The 16,465-nt window shown below is 56.2% G+C and overlaps 1 protein-coding gene across 1 annotated transcript; it reads left to right on the forward strand.

Annotated features, from left to right (window-relative positions):
* The first annotated feature begins 2,857 nt into the window (after positions 1 to 2,857).
* On the forward strand, positions 2,858 to 16,080 carry Bpifb3 (BPI fold containing family B member 3). The gene is made up of 15 exons (XM_048347452.1): positions 2,858 to 2,975; positions 3,583 to 3,739; positions 5,885 to 5,989; positions 6,358 to 6,498; positions 6,982 to 7,045; positions 8,535 to 8,595; positions 9,317 to 9,408; positions 9,526 to 9,705; positions 9,960 to 10,013; positions 11,713 to 11,883; positions 12,417 to 12,484; positions 12,904 to 12,946; positions 13,710 to 13,773; positions 14,520 to 14,596; positions 15,892 to 16,080. Exons 1-15 carry the CDS (start codon positions 2,864 to 2,866, stop codon positions 15,919 to 15,921), a joined length of 1,419 nt encoding a protein of 472 aa, XP_048203409.1. The 5' UTR covers positions 2,858 to 2,863; the 3' UTR covers positions 15,922 to 16,080.
* The last annotated feature ends 385 nt before the right edge of the window (positions 16,081 to 16,465 follow it).

Below are 16,465 nucleotides of genomic sequence, written 5' to 3' on the forward strand. Positions count from 1 at the left end.
CCCCACCCCTTGCTTTTTCTGTTTGCCTCTTGTATTTCAATAAAAGATTGATTTTGTAGGAAGTTGAGTGGAGCAGGCTCTGAGTGAGGGGTTCAGAGGCTGCTGAGGGAAACAAGGTGACAGCTGTCCTCCTCTTGTCTCCCCAAGCTGAAGCCAGGGACCTATGCGGAGATAGACATACAGACACCCCCCCACACACACACACACATACATAGTGACTGCTAACATCTCTCAGGTTCCCAGACAAAAGGCACAGGGGACTGTGGGGCACGGAGGGGCCTCATTTAGATGGGAGGCAGGGAGGCTTCCTCGAGGAGAAAGAACAAAAGACAAACTCCCGGAGGGCACAGTAAGCCGGAGAGCCAGGCAACCACTTGAACCATGGCAAAGGCTAGTTTTGGGGGGCTCTGTAAGCAGATTTGGAAAATTTAACAGAAGAACAACAGAAAGTACTTTATTGCTAATTTGATGTTGGGACAAGGTTAAGTGATAACAGTTTCAACACACGTATTCATATGGATTTTACCTTCACTCGGTTCTTGTTTCCTACTTAAAAGTGTGGCACACAGGCGCTGGTGGCTCATGTCTGTAACCGTAGCCACTCAGGAAGCTGACATCTGAGGACCGCAGTTCAAAGCATGGGTAGGAAAATCGGAGACTCTCATCTCCAGTCAATCACCAGAAAACCGGAAGTGGCGCTGTGGCTCAAAGTGGCAGAATGCTGGCCTTGAGCAGAAAAGCTCAGGGACAGCGCCCAGGCCATGAGTTCAAGCCCAATAACTGACCAAAAAAAAAAAAAAAAAAAAAAAAGGAAAGTGTGGCTGATAAAAAAATTTAAACAACTCTGTTCCTCCTGGCCGTTCTCTCAGGACACAGGCTCATCTTTTGTCATGGGGACAGCCCGGGCATCAGCAGGTAGTAGGCGCTCCATACATGCTGTCGAAGGCCAGCAGGAGTGAATTCCTCACATTGTGACATGGACCGGCCTCGGAAAGGAGGTGATGCCACCAGCCCCAAGCCTTGATGATGCTGGGCCTTGAGAGGTGAAGGTCGAGTTGGTGGCCATCCTCCAAGTCTTCTCAGGTCTCTCTCCCCGGGCCCAGGGCCACCTCTACACTAGGCCGGTGGCAGAGGGGCAGAGGGCCCAGGGGACTTAAGCAGTGTCTTCCCTTCTTTGAACTATGTGGGAGGCAGGTGGACGGCAGAGTGGATTCTGTGCCATCGGAGTGGTTCTTGGAGAACTTGGAGAGATCCCAATAGTGGGGAAATAAGGGTGGCAGAGCCCCACCCCCAGCTCATGCTTTTACTCTTGGGCCCCTATCCCAGCCCCTTCCATCTCCCCCAGAAGGAAGGCTTAATCCAAGCCCTGGGGAAAAACCGCAGTTTGCCTGTGACATGACACATTGACGGGTTTCTGGCGGCTGTGCCCCCTTTGTGTTCCCAGAGCTACTGGGGCCATATAAGGGCCACCCCTGGGCTCAGGTGGGTGGAGGAACCGACAGGAGGCCGGGAGCCCCCACCCACCCCTGTGGAACGGTTGGCTGGCGCAGGCCGGTAAGGCATCCCTGGCCCATCCCTGCTCTTGACCCCTCTTCATCCCATCTGGATGAAAAACACAGAAAGAATTTACCTAGGAGGAGGGGATGGAGGAACCTGGAGTTCAGCAGGAGGGAAAAAAAAGCCATTTCCACATCTGGAACAGGGCTGAGGGGCTGGGGACAGACTGTCTTGTGGCTGGATGGAGGATGGACATTATCTCCAAGCCTGGGAACTCGGCTGGCTCCCCATAATGGGGCCATTTTCTTATGTGAGAGACCTCATGGCGGACAGAGCCAGTCAGTCTTAGGTACCAAGATACACAGAGCCAAGATGGCTGCTGGCTCACCAGTGCCCGAAGGGCTCACCAGTGCCCGGAGGGACCTTCGTGCTGAGGAGAACGTGCCTCTTAGGTAGACACAGCCTGAACCAGGGCACAGGGCTGGTGGGCAAGGTGATGTTGGACCCCACCCCCTGGCAAGGTGACGGTCCAGCACCAAGCTGCAGATGGAGACCCAGGACACATGTTCTCAGCCTCATGGAGCTTAGAGAGATGACATACAGGCCATGAACGCAAACTGCATTTAACTGGCACCTGAAAATCTTCTGGGCACTGCTTTTTAGTGAAGGGCAGGATCTTCTAGCAGGGCGGTGGAACTCTAGAAAGTTGTCTGTTCTGTGGAGCTAGTAATCACCTATGTGCCACCTCCTGCCCCCTTCCCCTTTCCACCACTGTTTGAGTAGAGGTAGGGAGGAAGGGAGAGGTGAGAAGTGTTAAGTCTAAGCGCTCTGGGTTCCTGCTCAGCCATTCCTTCTGAAATGGCCTCCTGAGTGGGCAGGAAATGGCCAGAAGCCGAGCTCCTACCTGCTGAACAGGAGGAGCCTGGCTGGGGCCCTCTCTCCAGATCTCCAGACTTCCCCAGGCTCATTGGGTCACACTGAGACCTTGCATCCGATGGATTTGCGCTGGAATTCTGGCCCTGCCACAGACTCACTCTTGGCCTTGGGCAAGTACACTCCAAGTCTCTGGGACTCAGTGTTCCCATCTGGAAAATGGCGTCTAACAAAGCAAAGCCTTGGAAAGTGGCCCCGAAACTGCATGTTGGAAGCTGGGCCACACCGCACAGGGGTCGGGCACAATGCCCTGGATTAGACAGGGCTTTCCCAGGAGTGAAGCCGAGCCTGGGCTGTGCCAGGTGTGTGGCACGGCGGGGGTGGGGGTGGGGGTGGGGGCACAGGCCAGTGATGGCTGCAGGACGAGAAAGGCTGAGACCTGGGGGCTGTCTCAGAACTCTGACTTCCACCCCTTCCAGGTGTGCAGCTGACAATGCCAGGCCTGTGGTCCCTGCTTCTGCTCTGGGGCCTGGTGACTCCATGCCAGGGGCTGCTAGAGACCGTGGGCACACTCGCTCGGATCGACAAGGATGAACTTGGCAAAGGTGAGAAGAAGCTGGAGGCGGATGGCGTGGGCGGGCCCCGCTGCCATGTCTACTTTGTGGACAGGTGAACCCAGGCAGCTCAGGGTAATCTCCATGCAGGACCTTAGTGTGGTGGGCAGAGCCCTAGAGGGTGAGAGGCTGGGCACTGTGGGCCTAGGCTGTGTGGGGACCATGTGAGGCTTGGGGATGGAGCGGGGAGGGGCTAAGCTTAGAGTCACAGGGAGCCTGCTGGCCGGGCCATACCTCTGCCCTGTGTCTCTGGAGTGAAGTCGGCTTGGGATTTGGTTAGTCAGTCCTCAGGGCCCAGTGGGCCCAAGGTGAAAACCCCGGGAATGAGGTAGAGCAGTTGTGAACAGGAACCTTCTGCAAACGGAGATGCTCAGGGCCTTGCTCGTTTATTCCACGCTCTCGCTGAGTGGCTCCTGTGCCAGCAGGGCGGGTGATCACCGATGCTGGGCTGGGAGAAGGTGACACCCCTCGAGTGTGACTTCCAGTTCAATCCCAGTAAAAACAGGGTGCTCCTGAAGCTCAGAGGAAGGGGCGCGGGGGCAGGGAGCTGGCCTGGAGGAAGTGTCTTACGTCTTCATGTCTCCCACCCTCTCTGCAGCCATCCAGAACTCGCTGATTGGGGGACCCATTCTGCAGAACGTCCTGGGGACAGTGACCTCGGTGAACCAGGGTCTCCTGGGCTCCGGAGGGCTGCTTGGAGGAGGCGGCCTGCTGAGCTATGGAGGGATTTTTGGTGTCGTGGAGGAGCTCTCGGGGTGAGTTCCCACAGGGGCGAGTGGGTGCCACTTTTTCAGTCCCCATGGGAAGGGGGCCTGTCTCACCTTTGCTTCAGGAATCAGGTGGCTGGCAGGAATGGGGAGATGCAAGGACAACTGGAGAAAGATGGCTCTTGCATGCCTGGCAGAGCAAGGATGGCTGTGGGGCCACTGCTGGGGAGGGTTCCAGCTCTAGGGCTGCATTTAGCTGCTCACTGTGTGGCTGGGGCAAGTTGCTTGGTCTCTCTGGGCTGATGCAGGTTTCTGTACGGTCCCTCCCTTACCTCCTTCTGGAGCCTGCTCAAGAGAACACAGCCCGGGAACACAGTCCCTCCCAGATCTGTCTTCAAGATCTCTGGGACCCATCGCTCCCTGCACACCATTCATGCTGCTGGCCCATTTTTCTCACCATGGTAGATCACAAACCCCAGGATGGGGTAGGATTTTTTTTTTTTAATCTGCAATGTCCTCATGTCACAAATAGGGCTGACACACAATGGATGGATTCATTTGTGTGTGTGTGTGTGCGCACGCTCGCGTGCACGTGTGTGTAAGTATGTAGTGGCTTGAATACTGGGACTCCTGCTCTCACTTGGCTTTTTCACTCAAGGCTGGCACTCTAAGACTTGAGCCACACCTCTACTTGCAGCATTTTGCTAGTTAACTGGAGGTAAAAAATCTCTTGGATTTGTCTGCCTGGGCTGGCTTTGAACCAAGATCCTCAGATCTCAACCTTCTGAATAGCTAGAAGTATATGTGCGAGCCATCAGAGCCTGGCTTCCTGCAATTTTTTTTTTCTTTTTCCGGTCCAGGGGCTTGAACACTGGGCCTGAGTACTGTCCCTAAGCTCCTTTTGCTCAAGGCCAGAACTCTACCACTTGAGCACTGTGCCACTTCTGGCTTTTTTGAGTAGTTTATTGGAGATAAGAGTCTCACAGACTTTCCTTCCGGGGCTGGCTTTAAACCAAGTAGCTAGGATTACAGGCGTGAGCTACCAGACTCTAACGTCATTCAACTATTTTTGAATGAAGGAATAGAATCACATACTAGCTAATACTTAAAAACCATAGGACCACCTACCCAGGGTTTTGTGGACCTGGGCTAAACATTGTCAACAAATGAAGGAAAAGATTAAGTGCACTGAACAGGTGAACAATCGCAAGTCCAGGACGGAGTCGTAACTGGTCACACTCACCTGGCTGGGATGAGAGGGGTGGCAGGGGCACGTCTGTGTGTTGGTCTCAGGCCTCTGCCTGCTGTGGCAGCTGTTGAACCAGGGTTGGTCAAGGACAGGCCCCAGAGAAGGCTGGGGTCCGAGGGAGGAAATGGCTACAGGGAGCGTCTCCAGCACACAGGCCTGGAGAGGTGCTGTGAAGGCAGCCCGTGTCACGGGGGATGTGGAGACAGGCGGAGCGGCTGTGAACCTTGGCTGGGCTCCTCCAGTCAGCAGCAGTGCTGGGGTCTGAAGTGTCTGACTGTACTATCTCTTCATGGGCTCCGTGCCAGGACCAAGTGAGCCGGTGTCGTGTAGCTGGCATGTATCCTGGCACACAGAAGGCGGCTTCGACGCCACATCTCTCCCACGGCAGCACCCTCCTGCTGGGTGAGGCTGGAGCCTGAGACTTCAGCTTGAAACCAGAGTCCTCAGAGCACATTTGCCACAGGTTCAGAACCAAGAGGACTTGGAGGAGGACATGCCCTCGCTGACATGGGGGGTGGTGCGGAACTCACTGGAGGAGGGTGTAGAGAGGGTTGGGGGACCCACCTGCGTTATGTGTGTGAAGGCTTAGGATGGGGGGGGGGCGGGGTGTCAAGTACAGAGGAGGGACAAGGTCAAGATCAGAAATGGAAGGTTCCTGAGCCTCTGGCTGGAATCCCAGGTCACATTTCTGCCTCCATTTCCACTGTGCCTACTCTCTTGTCTCCCTCACCCCATGGAAGGTGGGGGTGTGTAGGAGGGATACACCGCCCCCTCTAGGGATGAGGGCACCAAGCCCTGGAGAGAAGGGAGACAGAGCTTCCTGGACGCACAGACGATTCTGCGGGTAGAAGTGGGATGGACAGAGTCACCACCCTGCATGTTCAGGGACATCCAGGCAGTGGGGGTGTCTGGGAGTGAGCAGCCCGCCTCCCCTGCCACCCCAGGCTGAAGATACAGGACCTCACACTGCCAAAATTGTCACTGAAACTGCTGCCAGGGTTTGGGGTACAGCTGGTTCTGCACACCAAGGTGGGCCTGCATGGCTCTGGGTGAGTGTCTGCCTGGGGACCTTGACTGTATTGTGCTTAGCTGCCCCCCCCCAGCCCTGCCTCCTCCCAGATACCTCCAAATCTACTGTCCCCCAAGCCTTCCATACCCATGCTCCAGAGCCTCACGACCAGGATCATCCAAGGAGTGGGGGGAGGTATAGGGAGGAGGGGGAGGCGATGGCACTGCTCTGGGGCCGGACCCCCAAGGACCTCAGAAGCCTACCCTGAAAGGGATCCACCTTCCAAAGGAAGAGCAGTACAGAGTGGGTGGGGCCAGCATGCGTGGGCGTGGCCAGTGTGCTTGGGCGTGGCTAGCGTGAGAGGGCGTGGTCTATCACGTTGGTCTCGCCCACTGTCCCATCTTGCAGCCCCCTTGGGGGCCTCCTGCAGCTGGCGGCAGAGGTGAACGTGTCCTCAAGGGTGGCGCTGGGCGTGAGCCCCCGAGGGACGCCCATACTGGTCCTCAAGCGCTGCAACATGCTCTTGGGCCACATCAGCCTGGCTTCGGGGTGAGTCCTGTTAGAGTGGGGGTGGGGAGGAGCACCTGCAATGACCAGCGCGGGGGAGGGGGGTGGGGGTGGGGCTTCTGGGACGGGGCGGGCCCTGAGCTCATGCTTTCTCCTTCAGCCTGCCAGGTTCAACCCCTGCAAACCCCAGCTTGTGTCACCTGGGTGTCCTCCTCCAGTCCATTCCATGCCCTTGTCCTCACACCCAGATAGAGCCCAGAGATGGTTCCCATTTGTGGAAAGGCAGTATTCCAGAGGCAAATGTTCCCTGTCTGCAAATGCTGAGAGAGACAGGAGGAAGTGGACACTTACCAAGCATTAATCACACGGCAGACACCTATGGGCCCCGATCTAATCTGGGCAACACTGTAGAAGGCTGGCATTGTACAGATGGGCTAACTCCAGGTCCCATGGCAGGGAAGCCCCACCGCCCCCAGGGTGGGAGAAATCCAGAACCTCCCCTGCCCTGTGTCTCCCTTCACCCAGGCTGCTGCCCACACCAGTCTTTGGGGTTGTGGAACAGACGCTATGCAAGGTGCTCCCTGACCTGGTGAGTGGGGCCCTGGGCCAGGCTTGCCCCTCCCCTCGGTGCTCCCTTCCCTGGCTTTTGATAAAGCTGGCGCCAGACAAGATTAGGCTGGAGTTTCCTTCCCCACCCTGCTGGCCAGGCGATCCGATCCCTTGCTTACTCGTGGGACCGCTTTCTGGTCTAGGGGTGCAGGGCACAGCCCTCCCCAGATCTCCAGTCTGCTGTCAGCTCCCCCAGCTCCCAAACTGGAGTTTTCTTCTTCCCTGAGCTCTGTTTCTGCAGCTTGTGCTGGGAATGGCTTACCGTTTTTCTTCAAATTCGTGGTGCAAGCCATAGCCCCGCACACTTAAACTGCTGGCGGATGGGTGTCCTCAGCCGGGTCAAGGCCACCCTGGGTCTGGCTGGAGCAGCCCCATTTCACCAGGGGAGATAGCAGCCCATTTGGGGGTCCAGCACAGCCCTGAGCAGTCGGGCTGTCTGTCCGTGTGAGTTCATGTAAGAGTGCCCGTGGGGTGGCTGGGCTAGAGGAGGAAGGTGACGTGGGAACGCAGGGTGGCATCCGTACCACCTCAGGTAGATTTCAGCAAGTGGGCATGGCCCCATTTGCACCACGGACCCCAAAAGTCAGCAAGAGGCTGGGTTCTGTGTGATAGAAGAGATTTAAGATGAGACTGACTGCCAGCGTCCTGAGGTTTCTGGCTCCTCTGGGCGGCCACTCCCCGGGCTGCCTGGTGCCTTTCTTGGCAAGTTTGCCACATGTCCTGTCCTCCCCTGCCTCACGCTCCTGCCCTCTCCTCCTCTCATTTCTATGATTTTCCAGACCCCAGAGGCCTGGAGTTTGGGGTGAGGTGGGGTGCCCGAGTTTGCAGCTGCCCTTTTGTGTCTCCCTGCATATAGCTGCGACCTGGGGCCGGTGGCCTTTCCTCTTTGGTCCCCAGTGCACACGAGGTTCTGGGCTGGGATCCCACTCTGGCAGTAACAGGACTTAGATCCCAGGTTCCCAGATTCAGAGGTCTGGGTGGTGGGGATGGGGTGGGGGCAGGGGTGTGGGGGGGAGGTGGCGTGGAGGACTGGCAAACACATGGCAGGATGACAGCAGACAGCCTCGTGCATCCTGGTGAAGCAGAGGAGGTGCCCCTCGGTGGGCTTTCCAGCCCACACTTCCTGGTACCCTCTAGGGATGGCAGGAGGGGCCTGTGACCTCTCCTTAGGGAGGGCCTGACCCCATACTCTGACCTCTGAAATGTCTCTCCAGTTTTCTCAGCACCCTTTGGGGTTTTCTGCTGGGACTCAGGTGAGGAAAGGAATGGGTTCGGGAATCTTCTGGGTTCCGCAAATCACCCCTTTGTGAACCCTACCCACCCACACCTCCACACTCCACGTCCTGCCTTGTGTTGGTCACCAGCACCACCAAGCCAACCACTAAGAGTAAAGGCAGCTGTTTCTGTGCCAAGATGGGGTTGGCTTATGCTCCTGTAACCTCGTGCGTCTTCCCCCCCGCCCCCCCCAGCTGTGCCCCGTGGTGGACAGCGTGCTGAGCGTGGTAAACGAGCTCCTGGGGTCCGTGCTGAGTAAGTGTAGGCTTGCTTCCTCTCCTCCAGTCACTTCCGCCTCTGCCTCGTGGTGGATGCCAAGGGAAGCCGGAAAGGGAGGGACCCTGGGACCTTTTGCTTCCTCCTCTGGGGGGGCTAGGCTGCCATTTTGCTGGGGTTCTAGGGAGGAGCCCTGGGCTGAGGTGTGAGGCTGGTGGGACAGGGTGGGGAGGCTCAAGACATCAACAGTCACCTGGAAATTGACTGCTTATTGAGCACTTGTGGTCAGAAGCACAAGGGGAACAGACAAAGAAACCAAAGGCCCAGAGGGCTTAAGTAAGGCAGCCAAGGCCCCACAGCCCCAGCGTGCGTACCTTCTGGTCATGCAGCGAGTGAGGCAATGGTGTCTTCCTGTTGACAGAGAAGAGCTGCGGAAAGGGTGACAGGACTCCATCAGGAGAAGGACAGAGTGCTGGGGCTAGGTGTCTCCCTCTGGGGTGCTGGGTAAAGAAAGGCATGGAAGCCAGCTCTCGAAGACAGCCATCCCTCCCTGCCACCCTTGAGCTGTTCAGTCTTAAGCGGGTGAAATCCTTTGTCTGAGTGTCTGTTTCCTCCTCTGTGAATCAGAGTGACAGTAGCCAGTCACCACATGCAAACCGCGTACAGTGTTAGGCACGGCATGGAGCAGGTGCTGCAGATAGAGATTTGTTCTTGGGGGACTGGGCTCCTGGGATCCTTCTGCCCATCCCTTCCCGTGCAGGTCTGGTGCCCCTGGGAGCCCTGGGGTCCGTGGAGTTCACTCTGGCCACTCTGCCCCTCATCTCCAACCAGTACATTGAGCTGGACATCAATGTGAGTGCCCAGAGGCCCGGCCGCATCTTGCCAGTGTGGGCATTAGAGGGGGCAGGAGGGAGGGGGGTACTCGGGCAAGACCTAAGCCCCTCCTGTGACTGTCTCCGGCCCCCATAGTCCGTCGTGAAGAGTGTGGCTGGCAATGTCGTTGATTTCCCCAAGCCACGTGTCCCGGTCAAGGTGCCCCCCAAGGTGGACCACACCTCACAGGTGACAGTGCCTCTGTACCTCTTCAACACGGTGTTTGGGCTCCTGCAGACCAATGGCGCCCTGGACCTGGACATCACCCCGGCGCTGGTAAGTGTGGCACAAGGGGTTCATCCCAAGACCTTGGCCGCGTCTCCTGTGATAGGGGCCATGTGGGGCTCCCACTCCAAGGAGCTGCAGTGCAGGCGAGGTCAGGGAGGCCTGCAAAGTCCTTGCTGAGTGCCAGGCGTGAGCCAGGGTGCGGTTCACAGCAGAAAGGCTGGGAGCAGGCTCTGTGTGTGCAGAGGGGTTCCGGTTTCCTCTCCTTCAGCACCAACTCCTCTTCTCTTTGCGCTCACGCCCAGGTTCCCAGCAATGTCCCACTGACCACGACAGACTTGGCGGCTTTGGTCCCCGGGGTAAGTGCCCAGCCAGGGGCCTTCAGCTCTGTAGTTCTCCCCTCAGGAACCTGCATGGACTCCAGAGTCTCCTTAACACTGTGGCATCTAAATTCACACTAAGTTGTGAACAACTAACAAAGGACTGGGGGATCTGGCCTATGGCTGTTGTTGCTGTAGCCTGGGCTTACTCCATCTCAATCACAGTCCTTTCTACCTCCAGAGAGAAAAGGGAGGAAGGGCAGGGAGGTGGGGGCCATGACCCCAGGGCCCCCTCCCATACACCCCATTCATTCAACCGAGGCTGGCCAGCCACATCCCTGTGAGGATCAGAATTTATACTGAGGTAGAAATGACTGCCATCAGGTCTTCAATGTGACAGCAGCTTCTGAAGGAGGTGGGAGAGGGGCCGAGGGGCCATCAGAGAGGAAGCGGGTGGCCGTTGAATCTGAAGTGCTATGAATCCGTGAGATTGGGGCTTCTGCTTGTTAGAGCCCCCGCAGGTGCAGGCGAGGGGAGTCTCTGAAGGACTGAGGCAGGGCGTCTCTCAGGAGGGTGTCTGGGGGCTAAGATGGAGGAGCGGGGCTTGGAGTCTGTGGAGGCTGCTGAGATGAGCGCCTGCAGGCTGGTGAGGCCGGGAACGCTGGAACTTGAAGCCTCCGGCCTCCTCCGTCTGGCCTCGCCACTCAGGAGCCTCCTTGGCTCCTGTGTGTCCAGCTCCATGGCTTTGGATTCTGTGGACCCCCCAGGGTGGAATGTGGTGGTGATGCAGCAACTTGGGGAGACCGAGCTTGGGGCTTTGATGTTCAGAGTCCAGCGCGGCAGAGTCCTGAGCCCACGGTTCCCATCGCTGTCTGAGACTGGGATGTCAGGACAAGGAAACAGAATGTCCATTCTGGGATTCTCTCAGCTGGTCAACTAACATCCATTGAGCACCTACTGAATACCAGGGCCTGTGCTGGTTCAAGGATGCATTTCCCACTCTTTTTTATTTATTTATTTTTTTGGCCAGTCCTAGGCGTGAACTCAGGGCCTGAGCACTGTCCCTGGCTTCATTTTTGCTCAAGGCTAGCACTCTGCCACTTGAGCCACAGCGCCACTTCTGGCCATTTTCTGTATAAGTGGTTCTGAGGAATCGAACCCAGAGCCTCATGTATACGAGGCAAGCACTCTTGCCACTAGGCCATATTCCCAGCCCCCATTTCCCACTCTTGATGCCAAAAGAGACACAGTGGACAAAAGCCCCTCTCAGGGCTTGCTGCTCTAGCAACGGCAGCAGACATTGTCCCAGTCAACAATCAGAGGTGGGAGGAGAGTCGGTGTTTGAGGGGCCTGAGTGGTAAAGGCAGGACTGGGCCCCACGGTGTGCTTTTTATATGGGGTGGTCTGCAAGGCTTCCCTGGGGTGACATGTCAGCAGAGACTGAAGGTGAGGGAGGGAGCTTCTAGGCAGTGGGATCAGCAGGTGCAAAGGCCCTGTGGTAGGAGCGTGGCTGGAGTGAGTCTAGGGGGCAGGTGAGGGGCCATAGGAGGAGAGCAGAGATTACACAGAAAAGATTTGCCTCTGTGTGAGGCAGTGAGAGAGGTAACCTCGCGGGCTGTAACCTCCATGTCCAGCATGGTGTCTCAAGCATTATATGCATTCAGTGTTTGTTCACTGACTCTCCTACCTGGGGCCCTAAGCTGTGCTCACCACCTTACTCTGACCCTGCCTCTCCCAGGCTCTGGGGAAGTTGCCCCCGGACCGGAACCTGATGTTACTACTGAGGGTAAAAGAAGCTCCGCTGGTCACACTCCAGAGCAAGAAGGCCACTGTGTCCATTCCGGCTGCTATCCACGTCCTGGCTTCTGTACCCCAAGGGAGCCCTGAAGCCCTCTTCCAGCTAAATGGGGTGCGTGGCTGGGGGGGAGCAGCCCTGGCATTCTGAGAGAGCCCCATGCTAGGGTGCCGAGACTTAGCACCACCTGGACTCCCGCCAGCCCCACCTGGCCCCTCTCACCCAGCCCAGGCCTGTCCACCCTGCCTCATGGTACCCCAGGTGTCGTGACTGCCTGTCAGCTCCCTCTGCCTCTCCCCACGGCTTCTCACATGCATCGGGTCCATGGCCGGCCCTCCTCCGAGCCCTCTACCTTGGTTCCCATGACCTCTCTTCTGAGCCTGGCCCCCTGGGCCCTCTGGCCCCATCCATTCCATTTCCCTCCTTGAACCTTAAGTGTCAGCTCCACAGGCTGCCGGCCCCCCTCCTGGCACCCTCCCCGTGTCTCTCCCCTAGATCTTGTCTCGTTTCTGGAGGCTCAGCCTTCCCTCACAGCCTGGCCCCCAGCAGGGGCCTGGCAGGGCTCATGGGGGGGCATAGGTGGCTGAGGTTCACCTGTGCTCTGCTGAGCCCAGGGCTGCCCTCTCTCTGCTCGCTCTTCCCACTAGGTGTTGGTTCTGAACGCCCAGCTGGCGCCCTCGGCCACCAGGCTGCACGTCGCCTTGTCCCTGGAGCGGTGAGGCGGGCCCCTCACTTTGGGCGCTAGGAACTAGCATGGGGACTGTCTAAAACAGGCCCTGCTTGGGGCACATTGAGTTGGGACTAAGCCAGCTGTTTCTCCATCATTTTTAGTCCTGGAGCCTGCCAGGGAGGGGATGGTGGGGGAAGACTGGGGGGAGGGGCACTGGGGGACACTGGGCTACCTTCATGGCCCCCTCCCTGCTCAGAGCCTGGTTCTGATGGTCACATGTCTCAGAGGGGGGGAGTCTCTGAGTCAGAGCCTGGTGGAGGGATGGGGCCCACAACCCCATGTCTTGACCATGCAGAGCTGTAGCTAGGGCGGGCCAGGGCAGGCTAGGGGTGCAGAGAGGCGTATGGCTTTTTGCAGGAAGGGTGGCTGTCTGGGACCCATCAACATCTTTCTTCTCTCTCCAGGCTCAGCGTCAAGTTGGCTTCTTCCTTTGCTCAGGCCTTTGATGTAAGTTTTGGGGCTTGGGGAGAGCCATGGTGGGGGAAGGAGTACTAAGGGTCTTCAGGTGGGTGGGGGCTGAGTCAACCTCCATGTGGGCCCTGCCTAAGCAAACCAGAGCTGGTACACATGTGTGTATGTACAAGTGTGTGCCTGCATGTGCTGAGCATGTGTCTGTGTGTGTGTGTGTGTGTGTGTGTGAGAGAGAGAGAGAGAGAGAGAGAGAGGCCACTCCTTAGGAAGGTAAGTAATCTCACACGCATCTTCTCAGCTTCATCACAGAGTGGTTAGCATCTAGAATCTCATGAAGGTCAAAAGCTCTGGGGCTTCACACAAGTCCTCAGGTTCTGAACTCACAAAGTTCTAGCATTGCAGGGTTGTTTCCCTCCCCTACCCCCCCCCACAAGCTATGAGCTTTCTGCTTCTCATAGAGTTCTAGACCCTGACATCTCTTCCTGGTCTCAGCTTCTAGACCGTTCAACCTAATCTAAGGTCCCACCTCAGAGAGTTCTACTGAAGCCCCGGCACCTTCTTTCCTTTTTTTTCCCTCAGGCACTGCCTCCTGTCAGGCACCATAGATTCTTCTTGAAGGGCCAAGGGTGACACTGGCCTAAATCAGAGTCCCCTTTAGTGTCATGGGTGGACAGCCTACTGTAAAGGGTCCTATGACTTCCAAGAACCATGTCCCCGGGCCTGGGGGAGGTGGGGCCTCTGGGCCTCTGTGGGGGGGGGGTGCTCCCTGCAAAGTCCCTCCCACCTTGCCCTGTTTCAGGTGACCCGCTTGGAGGAGTGGCTCAGCGACGTGCTCCGGGCTGCATATGTGCCAAAGCTCAATGGTATGGCAGACTTGGCTGTCTTCTTGGACACACAGAACACCCAAATTTGAGACTGCTAGTCACATCCTCTCTGTTTCTCTGATGGGGACAGTGAGGCCAGAAAGGACTACATCTCCATTAGGAAGAGATGAGAAAAATGGAGGTGCCATTGCTTCCCTCCGAAGCACCCACATCAGGGCACACTCTGGCCCCCAAAGACTGATGAGTCTTGGATCCAGCAAACCAGTGGGAAACGGCCACGATGGGAGTAGAGAGCACCAGAGAGAATGCAAGGGGCTGAGGAGCCTGTCGGAGGCCTGGCCCAAATAGAAAAGAACCCTTTGCAGTTCGAGTGCAAGAGGTGGAAAGTTTGTTGGTAGAACCTAGGTTCTCCCCCCCACCCCTCTCCCCCCCCCCACACACACAAGGAGAAAAACAGTTGCTTCAAGAGTGGTAGAGCAAAGGCTGAACAGTAGCAACGCTAGAACCACTGGACACTATGTTGAAAAGGAATGATACAACATGTGGTCAGGAAAGCAATAGGAGGGAAGCAATGGGGGCGGGGGAGAAGGGGTGACACTGTCCAAAAAAGAAATGTTCTCATGTCCTGACTTAGGTCCCTGTAACCCCACTTTTATAATAACATTTTAAAACATTAAAAAACAAACAGTGGTAGAGCAGAGCTGGCACGGGCGAGGATCTCCAGTATCTGGGGTCCCCACTCCCCTTTCCAGGTGTATGTTTGATTTTGACTGTTCTCTTCACAGCGGACCTGGAGGTTGGGATCCCTCTGCCTAAGATTCTCAATGTCAACTTTGCCAACTCTGTTCTGGAGATCATTGAGGTGAGTTTCACCTGCGGATTGCCCCCCCCCCATACCCCCATGAGTCTGACAATGGTATGCCACCCTCCTCCTCCACCCTGTCTCTGCACCATTTTCCAAATCCCCCAGAGAGTTACAAATGGCTCAAGAACAGCCAATATGAGCTGGACACTGGTGGCTCACATCTATAATCCTAGCTACTGGGGAGGCTGAGATCTGAGAATCACAGTTCAAAGCCAGTATAGGCCAGAACGTCCACTAGACTCTTAACTCTAATGAACCCTCCCCCCGCAGAACACCTGGAGCTGTGACTCAAAGTGGTAGAGCACTAGCCTTGAGAAAAAAGAGCTCAGGGACAGTGCCCAGTCCCTAAGTTCAAGCCCCACAACCGACCAAAAAAAAATAATCAAAAACAGAACGACAAATATATGGTCCACAGACTTCTACTTTCTTTACTTAGGCATGCATGTAGACATGGTCAATCAACCACAGAGGGTTTAAAAAATTGTTTTGCTTTGTTTTCCTGTTGAATCCAGACACTTCTGAGCTGTAGAAAGGAACCTCAGATATACTCACAATATTGTATTTTAGTTCTCCTGGTTCTTGGATAGTAAATACTTGTGCTATCCCTCCTTAATCCTGTGACCTATGTGCCTAATAGACAGTGACTTTTTTTTCTTCATGCTGAATATCAAGGTGGCCTCACTCACCATCCAGTTCCGACAAGTATAACTTCAAGTTGCAGAATAGTTCTGGGAGATGAGCAGGGCAGAGAATTTTGTAAATCCCCCCCCCCTTTTTTTTAAATTTAGGTGAGGACCAAGGATGAAGAAGGTCACATTTCTGGCCCAAGGTTATAGGATACATTCTTGTGCTTGACATAGCAGTTAAATCCATCCATCTCTCTTTGTTGGGGGAGGCAGCAGTAGTGGGGATTGAACTCAAGGCTTCCCACTTGAGCCATGCCTCCAGCCCCGCTTTCCACTGGCTGTTTTGGAGATGGAGTCAAGTAAACTTTTCTAACTAACCAGGCTACCTCAGAGAATGATCCTCCAGGCCTCAGCCTCCTGAGTAGCCACTAGCTGGAACTTGTCTCTTAAGTCAGCAAGCTGACCCACAGTGGATGTTACCTGTTTGTTACTGTCCCTCTGTCCACACATTCATTCACAAGGGCCTTATGGTGTCGAGGGGCAGCTCCCAAGGCAGGGTACAGGTGGCCAATGGTGCAGATGGCCAGGCCAGGGGTGGGGGATGAGCCGGGGACTGTGGGGGCATGTGGGGGAGGGGAGGCTAATGGAGAGCTATTGTCCTTGCAGAATGCTGTTGTACTGACTGTGGCATCCTGAGGCTGGCCATGCCCTTCTGTTGACTACAGAGCCCTGTTCACCTGTTTCCTCTGCCTCAGTTTCCCTCCCAGCCTCTAGCCAGCATTGGTGACAGGTCCACTTTGTCCTCTAGCCTTGCAGCTCTGCCCCATTCTAGGGTGGGGCCTGTGGGGTCAGCTACAGATCTGCTTTGGAGAGTTCTCCGGGCCTCAGCAAAAGGCCTGGGTGTTAATAAACTGCCTCTGGTACCAAGTGTCAGTGAACGTACCTCCTCCTGGCTGCTTTGTGCCCCTCTGCTGCCAAGGCCCACCCTGCTCCAAGCAGGAGCTCCTGGGAGGTGACAGGACTTGGGGCTCAGTCACTGAGGCATTGAGCCTCAAGCCTATCTGGGTAGCCTGGGAAGCCTCAGGCTTGCTGTCCTGCTTCCCCCCTTTCCTCTGCCCCCACCTCTTAAGACCTCTGTCTGTAGCTCTGCCCCTGTGAGTCTGACTGAGTCTGTTTTTCTGTCTCAGATTTTTGAACCCGTCTCAGAAGGGGCACCTGAGTGGCACTTTGGCAGGTTGAG

Source organism: Perognathus longimembris, chromosome 6 (assembly GCF_023159225.1).
Source record: "Perognathus longimembris pacificus isolate PPM17 chromosome 6, ASM2315922v1, whole genome shotgun sequence".
Taxonomy (NCBI): domain Eukaryota; kingdom Metazoa; phylum Chordata; class Mammalia; order Rodentia; family Heteromyidae; genus Perognathus; species Perognathus longimembris.

Bases quoted from the DNA above. Each gene is read 5' to 3' on its own strand.
- Bpifb3 (XM_048347452.1), top strand. From the start codon at position 2,864: ATGCCAGGCCTGTGGTCCCTGCTTCTGCTCTGGGGCCTGGTGACTCCA. The intron at 2,976-3,582 runs GTGAGAAGAAGC...CCCTCTCTGCAG, and splicing joins CAAGGATGAACTTGGCAAAG to CCATCCAGAACTCGCTGATT. The intron at 7,046-8,534 runs GTGAGTGGGGCC...CGCCCCCCCCAG, and splicing joins GCAAGGTGCTCCCTGACCTG to CTGTGCCCCGTGGTGGACAG.